The 12,638-nt window shown below is 33.8% G+C and overlaps 1 protein-coding gene across 1 annotated transcript in view; it reads left to right on the top strand.

Moving 5' to 3' along the window:
- LOC106783840 overlaps positions 1-12,434 on the top strand; it is a 28,133-nt gene extending 15,699 nt beyond the window's left edge. The window contains exons 2-6 of the mRNA XM_014742750.1: positions 5,122-5,254; positions 8,246-8,388; positions 9,085-9,226; positions 11,246-11,360; positions 12,038-12,434. Of these exons, the coding sequence (XP_014598236.1) occupies positions 5,122-5,254; positions 8,246-8,388; positions 9,085-9,226; positions 11,246-11,360; positions 12,038-12,163 (659 nt within the window). The 3' untranslated portion in view covers positions 12,164-12,434. The remainder of the gene's footprint in view (positions 1-5,121; positions 5,255-8,245; positions 8,389-9,084; positions 9,227-11,245; positions 11,361-12,037) is intronic.
- The last annotated feature ends 204 nt before the right edge of the window (positions 12,435-12,638 follow it).

Raw genomic sequence — 12,638 nt, 5'->3', positions numbered from 1 at the left:
GATAGTAAGGGAGAGAAAGAGAGAGAGAGAGAGAGAGAGCGAGAAACAGAGAAAAAAGAAAATAGTAATTAAAAAAAAAACGATAAAAATTCGTTCGAAAAACAATTCATTCTAAGCCAAAATAAAAAAAAAAAAAGAACTATAATAAAAGAGAAAACAAATAAGAAAGGAAATAAAGGATTCATCTTGAAAAGTAAATTCCAATGATCGAGTATTCTCTAAATACGCTACCGAGCAAATACGAAGAGTAAACTTATCAGATGATGAAACCGTGGAAGGAAATTGATGCGAGTTTTGCCTCTTATGACGATTAACTGATAAAGAAAACACATGAGAGATTAAACGAATCTATATTATAACCTACTGACTCGCGAGTATGGATTGCTTTCTCGTCTAGTCTAAGTTTTAAGTTTTTTTTTTAAATGAAAAAAGGTCACAAGAGTAAAAAGAGAATAATAATCCTCTTAAAGTTTCTTTTTTCCTTTTTTTCTTTGTTTCTTCTTCTCTAAATGATCTAGATCTAGATCTATGCTACGCGTGTTTAAACTGTTTCAAGAATACATCGGACTCGAGTGCAAGACTATGCGAAGATGTTGTTACGCACGAATAGCTAGCTAGCTAGCTGCGTTGCATTTGCTTCTCGTAATTTCAACTTGTTGTGTATTAGTGTATAGATGTGTATATGTGTTGGATGATATCCTATTCGAACCATCACTACCATCGGAGAATCGATTGAACGATCATCGCTTGCTGATCGTCATCGCTTGCTCTAGGAGTCCTCTAACACAACCACACCCACACCTACACCCACACGCGCGCACGCACAGATCATGCAATCTGTCTATCTCTCTTACACCATTGCCAATCTATCCCGACACGGTCACAACCAACCCGCGTTTCGACCCTCTCCAATAATTTAGATAGTTTGTAATTAAATTTAATGACGCTCGTCGTTGGAGCCTCGAGGGACCAAGCAAGCCCACGTTTGTACTCGAATTTCCCTCGAAATTCGTCCTACTAAATGCGCTTTATCCTACGCATGCGTCATTGTTCCTTTTTTTTCAATTTTCAATCTAACGATATATTATTATTATTTATTTATTTACTTACTTATACGAACAACTCTTTCCCCCTTTCTTTATTAAAATAATATTATATTAAATAAGGTATTTCAAATTATTAATGAATCCAACCGCATGAAATGTAGTCGGAAATTATTGGCAACTCGGTAAATGATTCTCTAACCATCTGTAGTTACTGTACGTGTCAAGGTTAGTGGTAATTGAAACATATATTATGTAATCCCAGTAGTTTGTTCTTCTACAAGAATATTTGCTCTTAACTGGCTCCGTTTTTCCCGTCAAAGCTATTTTTCTTTTTATAGATTCAATGTTTTAATGGCATAATTAAATTCTATACATATATACATGTATAGATAAATGATTTCCCGTAAAATCGTATGTACAAAATTATTTCTTATATTTTAATTATTAAAATGAATAATACAGTTATTAGTCTAACGACGTTTCGATCATTTTATGTAAGAAATATATATATATATATATATGTATATTTCGGAAAACATTTGTTACGTGTTAGCAAAGTTTGATACAAAAAGAAAGACAACGTCGATTAATTATAAAGTATAATTCGTAAGACTAATTAGTAACGAGAGTTACGTAAAACGTGCGATAGAAAATTTTTGAATGGTTTTGCGATAGACACCTAACTTTGCTAGGTAGTTGGTAAATTATGCAATACGCTAATGTATGTGTCGGTAAAATTAGACGATATTATGTAAAGTTCGCGTTTGATAATGATCGCTTGGAAATAAATTAATCGTCGGTCGGAGAGTTCATCATCCATACGGATCTAAAAGAGTAGACGTACGCACTCCGCTTAATTTATTTAATTGGGGAAAATGGCCGGCGGTCGCTGTGAAAAGAGAATCGTGTGACCGTATTCGATGGGATGACAGGCACCGTTTTCAACCCTTTTATAGCGTTTAATTTAACTCTCCTTCACCGTGAAATACTAAATTGCTATGTCGATTTCACGAACAAAAATCTTCTTTTTTTTACAAATAATTTTCTAAGTAAACGCGATCTTTGATATTTACGAAGAATATTTTCTCAAAATTCGAGCAACACTCGTATTTTATTTCTTTCTTAAATATTCAATAAATATTTACTATTAATATAAAATATTACTACATTTTTTATTTGCTTTTAAAAAAAAAAAAAATAGAATGTCAATAATATCTCGGTCTCGCTAAACTTGATATTTAATCGTAAATTAAAATAAACCAGAAAGATATCAATATAAAGAGAGAGAGAGAGCTTTGGGGAGGAATTAAAAAGTATTATTTAAAAGGAAAACGTTCAACATATTACACAAAAAGCGGATGATTCATTGCAATGTGTTCGCAATTCAATTATAAACCCAATCCTGTCGTTTACGAGATTCCCTCGAGTATTATGTTATGTATTATATTTAAAAGCAACGAGGGAAAAAGAGAGAGAGAGGGAGAGAGAGAGATGCTCGATAGCGATGAAAATACAAAATAAAGAAGAAAATAGAGAAAAAAAAAGTTTGGAAAACAAGAAAAACAAGAACAGAGTTGTGGGTAACGCGCCGGAAAGGTTTCACACGTTTCTGTATTGGTAAAGAGGAGATGAAAACACAGGAAATGCATTCGTGGAACGCTAACGATGACAAATGAACGCTTATTATCATGCCGGACAGTACTAGCGTAGGACAAAAAACCATTCGTTCAAATTAAGAAGTTGATTTGAATTTAATGATGCTTCTTTGTTTACTCATTTTCCTGCATTTTTCGCACTTTCCGCATATTCGTCACTTTAGTTTTGCCCCCTGCCTCTCCCCCTGCTCCCACGAGACCAATCTCCTCACGACTAAGAATTATGTATAGATTAGTATTTGAAAGACAATTTTTGACAACTCTTTTTCTTTGTTTTTTTTGTTTACCCAATATTCTCGCAACGTTCCACGTTTACTATTCGATTTCTTTTCCTTTCATTTTTCCTAAGAGAGAGGGAGAATGAGAGAAAGTTTTTCGAACGACGGAAAAGTTCGCAACGATACCATCGACCAGACGAAAAATGGCCAATCATAATTTGACGAGACAAATGGACCAGACGTTGAAACAAATGTTTCTTGGAGTACCGGCCATCTTTTTACGATGATCAATGTTTTATATGGGTCTATCAAAAAAGAAAAGAAAAGAAATTCGGGCGTAGAAGATTTGTCGTAGATCGGGAAAAATAATTTCAAATAATAAACAAAATTAATATATCGATTTTTACACGTTTTTAGAAAATTCATTGCATTTATCAATTCTTTCTTTGTTTAATTTGAGGATAGGTTTCGTTTCCTCTCCTCCCCCCCCCCCCAATTGATAATATCAATTAATTGACAAAATTATTCTATCGATCGTAAAGAAAAAGAAAAAGACAATAATTGTATTTCGTAAAATAATTGCAAGTCGTCGTGCAGAGTTTCGTTGCATGGGGGACGGGAGGGCGGGAAAAGGTTGTAAATGTTGTTCGTATGTAGAAAAGACACTTGTTAAATACGCGTCACGTTAGCAAACCGTAAGAACGTGCGTTGTACATTAACGGGAAGGAAGGAAAAGGCTCGTTACACTCGGTTGGTAGAACCGGTCGCACGTAATCCGATTTAATCCTCGCAAAAAGGTGAGTCGAGGGCTCAAGTGGATAAAGCCCGCCTGGTGTGTTGCACGGCCTGTGTAATAGTAATGGTAAGTAGTAGTACGTCTCGACGTGCACTCCTCCAAAGACCCTACGTAAAGACCTTGGCGCTTCGAGTGCCGCCGAACCATAGACTTTTGTAGAAAAGAATGAATGGTACTCCTTGAAAAGCATTCTTTTCACCTCTTATCTTAAATTGCGAATTTCGAGAAGCAAATAATTGCTCTACTTTACTGTCTATTTAATTCAACGTAAAATACATTTCAAGTAATAACTTAACAGAAATGGAAATAAAAAAAAAAAAAATAGAGAAAACAAAAATTACACAACGATAAAATATCTACGAAGAACTATTGTTGTGTATCTTGGAAAAAAAGACAGGATAGATAGAAAAAATTATCGTACACTTTATCATTGAAATCCGACATAAATAAGATTATATTTTGCATACATTTTTCTTCGTATATTTTCTTTTTTTTTCTCCTTATTTTAAAAACTTCAAATTGCGATAAATTTCTCGTACAAATCCTCGGTTAATATACTCGTCCATTCGATTACAGTATTATTCCTATGAAGATCGGTATAATAATTTTGTCTACTTTTATAAAGTAGATACGTTCAATTTATACTTTTATTGAATTACAAAAAGGTACGTTTCAGCGTACCTGCTTTGAAAGATCGATGCTAAAAAAAAAGTACGACAAAGTAAGATGACGTTCCCGTACTCTTCTGGAAGGGTAATTGCGAGGGGTAGAGAAGCGAAGGGGTCTGCTGAGAAAAATTAATTTTTATCTACTTAAAAGTCGTCTCACGTAAACGTGTCTTCCTTAGCGATGGGGTTGGGTGAGAAAGGTTCGCAAAGGGGTGATTCGATCAAAAGTCTATAGGATTAACCGGTAGTTTGCTTAGAACGAGGTCAAGATCGACTTTTCCCTCGACATCTTTGCATCTCAAAACAAACTTATAAGGAAAAGGTGTGGGAGGAGGAAAATAGGCGACGATGGAGCTCTACCGAAAGTATCACTTTCTGGATTAACAAACAGAAACTACCGGTAAACTAATTTCTATCTCTATCGGGAATTTTTGTTCTCGGAAAAATTTTCTTATTTTTGTTTCCTACTTCTATTCTTTTCTTTATATTTCTTACGATATTCTAGTTTAGCTGCGATACTTGGGGATGTTCTCGCAAACTCGCAGTTTATAATCCAGTTAGTCGACTGAACTTGGTTATATATATATATATATTTCTTTCCCTAGTGACTTTGAATAAAATAAGAGAGGTTAAAAAAAAAAAGAAGAAAAAATTGAAAAGATACGCTTCTCTCTAATATCGACAAAATTTTTAACTTGATTTTATATTATTTTTCTTTTTTCATTTGTTTCTCCATAGTTCTCGCAAGTTGCCGAGGTGAGGAGTGCGGGCACGAAGAACTTACGAGGTGCGCAAGACCTCTCAAGAAGATCAGCAACAACAACGATCTTAGTTTCGTCACGAAGAAAGAGGATCTTCAAGAGTTATGCCCGTAAGTTTCTTAACTTTATTCGATCGAGTTAACCACAGAAATTGGTTAATTGGCATCTAATTAAATGAGCTTGTTACTCTTACTAATAAGACAAGTTCAATATTTACTCGAGTATCTCGAATATTCGCATTTCTCTATACATTAGAAGTAGCTACGTTTCGTATCAATTTATTAAGTATACAAGTTATTTCGTATTTGAATTTGAAAAACAGAAAAAAAGTAGAAATTTGTATTTCTTTTCTTTTTTCTTTCTTTTTTTTTTCTGCGCGTTTTTCAACATCGTTTATTCAAAGCTTGCGATTAATATCGGCGCGTGTAAATTGATATTTCACTTGAATAATTCTACCTATCGTCGATTAATTTATTAAATTGACTTGTTAGCTCGTTACTCTATACGCCAACGATACTTCTCATTAACATTGACCGTTATTGCTAACGAGTACATTCTAAACAAAGCAAACGCAATCGAGACTGATTAGACAAAACTCGAAATTTCCATGCGTATCGTTAACCTTTGAAAATTCTTTGAATTATACGCAACAAAAAAAAAATAAAATAAAATAAAATAAAATAAAATAAATATCATCATTCATTATATCGAACAGTGGCACCTTCTGTTGCTAAAAAATCGATACTCTTCTCTCGAGTCCCATAAGTTATGGCTTTAACGTTGGACAATATCTTGTTGAAGCAGCATACGTATATAGGAGGAAGCTTACATCGAAACGTCTTAAATTTAGTTCTTTAAAAGCAGCTTTTTTATGATACGATTTTCTTTTACTTTTTCCACGATAGTTGATTGATTCGTACCGCGAACTGTGTAACCTTTAATTTTTCATTCTCATGAAACTTATCTTTGTGGAATTTGTCTTTAGAAAATTTTCCTTCTTATCCGCAACTTTATTTTACGTTTCTTCTTCTTCTTTTTTCTATTTTATTTTCTTTTGTTCTAATCATCTTTAACGGAAGAGAAAGGATTTCAATCGGATTATCTCGTACACATTTTCAGCACTTAAATGCGCCAGAAAGGTCCTTTAACCGCACCATCGATAATTTCATTAAAAAGTGAGAACACGTGGCTTGTTTGGCATTATAACTCGTAATCCGAGTACGCTCGAACCATTCCAGAGTATAATGGACCAACTCCGATGTCACACGAGTCCTCGGACCGCAATGAAAATCGCGTTAACGGACCGGACCTAGGCGATTATAGAGAATAAAATAGGAGAACAGTTAAATGGCGTCGACCATTTTTCGATTTTTATTCTCTTTTTTCTTTTTTTCTTTTTTTTTTTTTTTTTTTTGTTTTTTTTTTTTTTTTGGTTTTCTCTTTTTTCTTTTTTTCTTTTTTTTTTTTTTTTTTTTTTTTTTTTTTTTTTTTTTTTTTTTTTGGATTATTCTTTTTTTGTCCCCCCTCGATTCTGTTGTGTCCATCTTTATTCAAAAAGAGAAAATTTGTTAACGACATTGCAAACAATAAAAATAAATAAAAATGTAAAATATAAAGGAAGCCCGAAAAAAAATTATACGTAAACGTACATCCTACGTAATCCCCGCATAACGTTCAAAAACACGAAAAAGAATTTTATTCTGAAAAATATAAAATATCGTACAAAATATTAGTTTCAATGAATATCAATGATAGGATTTATTTTTTCTTTTAAATGTGAATATATAGCCCTTAGGAAAATTGACTTATTGTTGTTGAAGTTGACGAACGCATCGATGGTATTATTAAATGTATTTACCAAGATTATTTTTGTTTTTTTCATATAAAATTATTAACAACCTAATATATAGAATGAAAAAAATCAAATATTAATAATCATTGTTTTAATTTATTTACATATGACTTTAATACTTAATATTTCAATTAAAATCATTGGCTGATATGTTCGTTGGATTGAACGAACGATAAATTATAAATAAAAGTACCTTGCATACGGCATTTTTCTTTTCTCAATGCCTGGGGTAAGTCGAGTTTCAACGATTTTCTCGCGTGCGCGGAGGATTGAAATTGAAATCTGAAATTTAGATGCCTTTTCCAGCCCTTGGCAAGGTAACGGTTTGCTGGAAAGCCTAAGCTATTTTTCGCGTTATAGAGAAATGTAAGAGAAAGCACGTAGAATATTCCTTTTCAACGTATAACCTCGACTTGCAGTATTGTTCAAGGTCGTGCAACTACTTCGATACTCGACGTGAAGTAGGTACCTAGTTATATTGAAAGTTCGAAAGAAGATGTAGATTGAATGGATGCAAGAGAAAAAGAAGAAATGAAGGAAAAAAAGACAAAAAAAAAAAGAAAGAAATAAAGGAAGGTCCAATTCGTAAGAGAGAAAGGAGAGAGAGCAAGTATACAAGCCTTTTGATGCACATTTTTCCATCCCTCTTCTCTCGAGCTTGCTTCTTATCTTATATCACAACGAACACGATTTCCTTGATTTTTTATTTTCTTTCATTTTCCTCCTAAAATTCTACGAAATCATTCATCGACGCCAGGATTAAAGGAGGAATATAAATGATCCAAGAACAAAAATCGATAATTAGTCGGAAAAAAATAAAAAGAAAATATATAGATATTCGAAAGAAATGTATATAATCGTATCGTATTATCTGAAGAAATAATAATAATAGAATCAATCAAAATATTCTCACAAAAACTATCTCGATGTTCATTTAAACTAAATTACTAAATTGTCTAATTACATTTCTAAACGTTTTCTCGTATTACTTTAAATTCCAAGTTTAATATCTGAGTAGGTATTAGATTTTCTTAGTGGTTGTTCCTAACTGACCCTACACGTTACACATACGTATCTACATACGTACAATTAAATAGAATAGGAGTAACCCGAGGAACCGAGTAATGATACGGTTTCAATTAGACGGAAGATAATTAGTCGAATGAAATCGAGTGGATCCGAGAATATATTCTCTTAGAATATTAATCATATATTATATTTCCTTTTCTCTTTCTGTCGATATTTCTAGAGATATCCAGGCTGGGATGAAGTGCATCAAAACGTACACCGTCAAGTGCATGGAGGCCGACCAGAGGGAACACTTTAACTCTTTGTACACGGGGACAAACCAAGCGATTATGGAACTTTGCCAAGATGGTCCTTACCAAGACGGTAAGTGCGCTGGATCGTCTTAACGTTTGACTCTCGCGGCCGTGCAATTTCCACTGGAAAATCGATAAATTCAAGACGCATTCGAGATAGCCATTTTGCTGCTTACTGCGTCCTGTCCTTTACAGAATCGACCGAAATCCTTCCTTCCTGCCTGCCTTCCTCTCTCTTGCTCTCTCGTTTTCACCAATCTACCTTTGTACATGCCTACATACATACACACACACATACGTGCGTACGTATGTACGAGGAAGACGATACACGCGCGATATTCCCGTAATCTCGAGAGTGCCGAATGCATTATTGAGTTGAGTGCCGGTCGCTATCTCTGACCGTGCCGTATCCCTCTAATCTCGAAACACAGAGATAACTCGAAACTAGTCGCGTGATCTCTCCCCCATTCCCTTCTTCTCTACCTTATCGAAGATCTTATTGGATCGCATCGGTTTCGCACGAACAATGACCTAACCCTTTACGATATAATTTAATATACCACATTACTTCACAATTTTCTCTCTTCTGCTATATAATAATTTTATTTAAACGTCCGTTCCCTTGTTGGAATTATTCAATAGGTTGTTGCATTTAATAATTCTTTTAATAACGTTTTTTAACCTAGTGATTTATTTAATATTTATCGATTCACAATGCGATCGCGATACTTATGCACATTTGCATTCGGTTTATTTGTGTTTTCAGAATATCTACGACACGCACCATGCATGCACCATGCCAAGAAAGACTACGATCGTTGTTACAAGAGATACGAGAGAACCACTCAAGAAATCGAGAGGGAAAATCGTACGTCTGGTCCTAACGGTTCTCTCAAATCGGTTTGTTGGTAAGTGTGAGATTTTATAAATTAAGGATAATGAAATGGAAAGAGGAAAATTCTTGAGTATGTGGCATTTTTATTTATATTTAAGTAATAATTAGAATCTTTCATTTTTTCCCCTTTTTCATTTCTTCTTTTTTTTTTTTTTTTTTTCTTTTTTTTTTTTACTTTTTTTCGAACTTTTTCTATCCGTCTTGAAATTCATTTATCTTTTCATTTCTCGTATATTTGGCGGAGAAAGAGATCGATNTTTTTTTTTTTTACTTTTTTTCGAACTTTTTCTATCCGTCTTGAAATTCATTTATCTTTTCATTTCTCGTATATTTGGCGGAGAAAGAGATCGATAAATTAAAGTAGCCACCTCGTCGTTGACTCCTATTGCAATTTTTCTCTCTTCTCTTCTCTTCTCTTCTCCATTTCTTTCACGTCGAAAGTTTCACTTTATCAAACGCGATACGTTCTTCGAATCGAAATTCAATGACGTTTAATGTCGAAACACTTGTAAGAGATCGCGCATGCACGTGCTCACATTTCTATGAAATTCAATCTTTAATTTATTTCATTACAATCGTTCGTTAATCATCACTGTTGTTTGTACTTAACTCTCTTTACCTTTGGTAAAATTTAACGAAAATACTACTATTCGAAACGAGATTGTGCATTTCAATGATTCAAGCATGCACGTTTATTTGTAATTGAATATTTAACAAATATTTTTCGATCGAAAAGTTAATTACATTCCGTACGTTTTCAAATGTTCGTATATAACAATTATTTGTTCATCGATAACGTTTGCACAAAACGAATTTACCTTTTAATGTTATTGCATTCGAATAGATATTAAATTTCAACGATTATTCGAGAATGAACGGTCGAATTTACATTCGTATTACAAATCTCGTGCAGATACATTTTTCGACAATTTACTCACTTTGAATATACCTATTCTATATAATATCTACATCAAATGACGTCGCGATGACTTTACGAAAAATTCGATTAAACGTAACAAACATAAACAATTGTCGAGAGATAAAATACCACCATCTATCCAATCGAAAAAACGCGTAGATTTACTGACCACTTAGAACCGATAATCCTCTCTCTTTTCATTTTCTTCTAATCAAACACAAATTATTTCTAAGCTATTTCATTCTCTATAAACAGGACGAATATAACCATGAAATATTACAAATATTATCTTTGAAATAATTGAATCATCTATTGAACGATCGAAAAGCACATATCACTTAAATAAATTTCATTCTTATTATAAAATCATATATAATTCTTTTTCTTTTTTTTTTTTTTTGATTTAACTCACGTCAGACCGGCCTTGACATCGTCTCATTGTCTTAATCGCAAAGTCGTGCATGGATTTCCATACGCAATGAATGGAAAAGAAACGTACAACGACGGCAATTAATTCGCTAGAATAAATTTATCGATAATAAATACCTATCATCGTATATTTTGTCTTTCGAAAGTTAATTTTTCAACGTTTCCGGTTTACGCACGCGCACTCGCACAAACGATATTTCCACTTCCTCGGATTTTCTCTTTCTCTCTCTTTCTCTCTCTTTCTCTCTCTCTCTCTCTCTCTCCCAAAGGATGCGCGAGTTCAAAAGCTGCAACAGACCGTGTTAGAGATAGGCTAATGACATTACACTCTATGTACATCCATCAACCTGAAAACCTGCCTTGTGTATTTACACGCTGTTGTTCGAGAGATCACAACGGCGAAACGACGCGACGAGAAAACTGAGATGGTCCGTTTTCTCCCTTTGACCAATAGCAAAAATACATTTTTCCTCTTCATATTCATCTATCATTTCAAACATTTTATGATTAAACAAACTATAATATAATATGTCTTAGTTTCTTGATTTTATGATAAGTGATCGATTTCAATCATTTGCAATATCATATATATATATCTTATTGTTCGTTGTTAAAAACGAATTGTTAATAATTTTTTAATTGTTTTTTAATTTTTGTTTTTTTTTTTGAATCTGTCTATTGCAGTGCCTTCAAGGAATATCTAGAGTGTTCGCATCATACGGTACGTCGACAGTGTGGCGATGACACGGCGCGATTCACAAAGGAATTCCTCGACAGGATGTCAAATTCGCTTTTGAAGGTAAATATTTGCTACTTTTATCCCAGCCGTGTAAAAACTTGTCGCTAGAGTAGCTAGAGCTTCGTTTTACTACATAAACTTCGCGTCATTTATTCTTCATCTTTTCTATTTCTATTTCTTTTTATTTTTCTTTTTATTTTTCATCGCAATCTTTTGTCGCACGCGAATCGATTAGTTGCAACACCGTTGACCTAAATTTTCTCTCAACGATTCAACGTTTTTTATCTTATCATCTACGTACAAACGATCTACATATTTTTTTCCTTTCTATCGCAATAATTTCTTATCTTTTTACCCTCCTTTTTTTTTTTTTTTTACAAGTTCGAATCCCTTCTCTGTTAAACCCTTTCTTACGCTTATTCAATACTATCGAAAATCTCTATGGTGGAATCAACAACAAGTTGTTTTTCGTCTTCCGTTTTGTCTCCACCATGTTTCTAAAAGAAAACTAGTAATCCTAACGTAGCTTAATAATTTATTATATGCAAAAAAAAAGCAAATAAATGTATTTAATTAGTAATTTAAACGAAATCATTTCTCAATGTTTTCTACGTAGAAACGAATTTCTTTTTAAAACATTGTTGTCCCCACGATCGATTTCGAAGAAAGGGGCGCGCAAATAACGAGAGATAGAGGAAGATAACGAAGCAATTTTGTTTTTCCTTTTTCGGTTTCAGATGCACTGTGCATCGTTCAGCCATGAAGAGTGTATAGCAATCTATAGCGGAGCCGGTAGAACGTGGAATAATGTCGAGTTGATAGTGCCGTTGATGTTTGTTTTTCTCGCGAGGTATTTCACGTAAATGTAGCGATGGGTTTCAGCTTTGGTGGCCGTCACCTACGATGCCGGGGAAAAAAGGGCAATTTCCTTGCCTGCAAGGTCCCTTTTTTTTCGATACGAACAAAAAGGGCTGCTATCTTTTCGAAAGAAACGATATCAGTTTAGGGGAAGCAAGATGCTGGAAGGAAGACCAACAACAATATCATTTGTTTTCTTCCCTTTTATTCTTATTTTTGTGGAAGATCAACAAGAGTAAAAGGAAATAATAATAATAATAATAAGAAGAAGAAGAAGAAGAAGAAGAAGAAGAAGAAGAAGAAAGAAAGAAAGAAAGAAAGGAAGAAAGAGAGAAGAATGATGACGAGATGAAAGAGACGAACTGGAAGATTCTCTTCGTTACGAGAAAACGTCGCTCGTTTCTACTCCGATACGCGACTTGATGCGACTCGACGAATTTTTCGCGTGTAAAAAGTAAAAGAGAGAGAGAGAGAGAGAGA

Source organism: Polistes canadensis, unplaced genomic scaffold (genome assembly GCF_001313835.1).
Source record: "Polistes canadensis isolate GaletaPanama2010 unplaced genomic scaffold, ASM131383v1 scaffold_26, whole genome shotgun sequence".
NCBI classification, from domain to species: domain Eukaryota; kingdom Metazoa; phylum Arthropoda; class Insecta; order Hymenoptera; family Vespidae; genus Polistes; species Polistes canadensis.
Note: the sequence above shows the minus strand (reverse complement) of the source record. Positions and strands in the feature narration are given on the sequence as shown.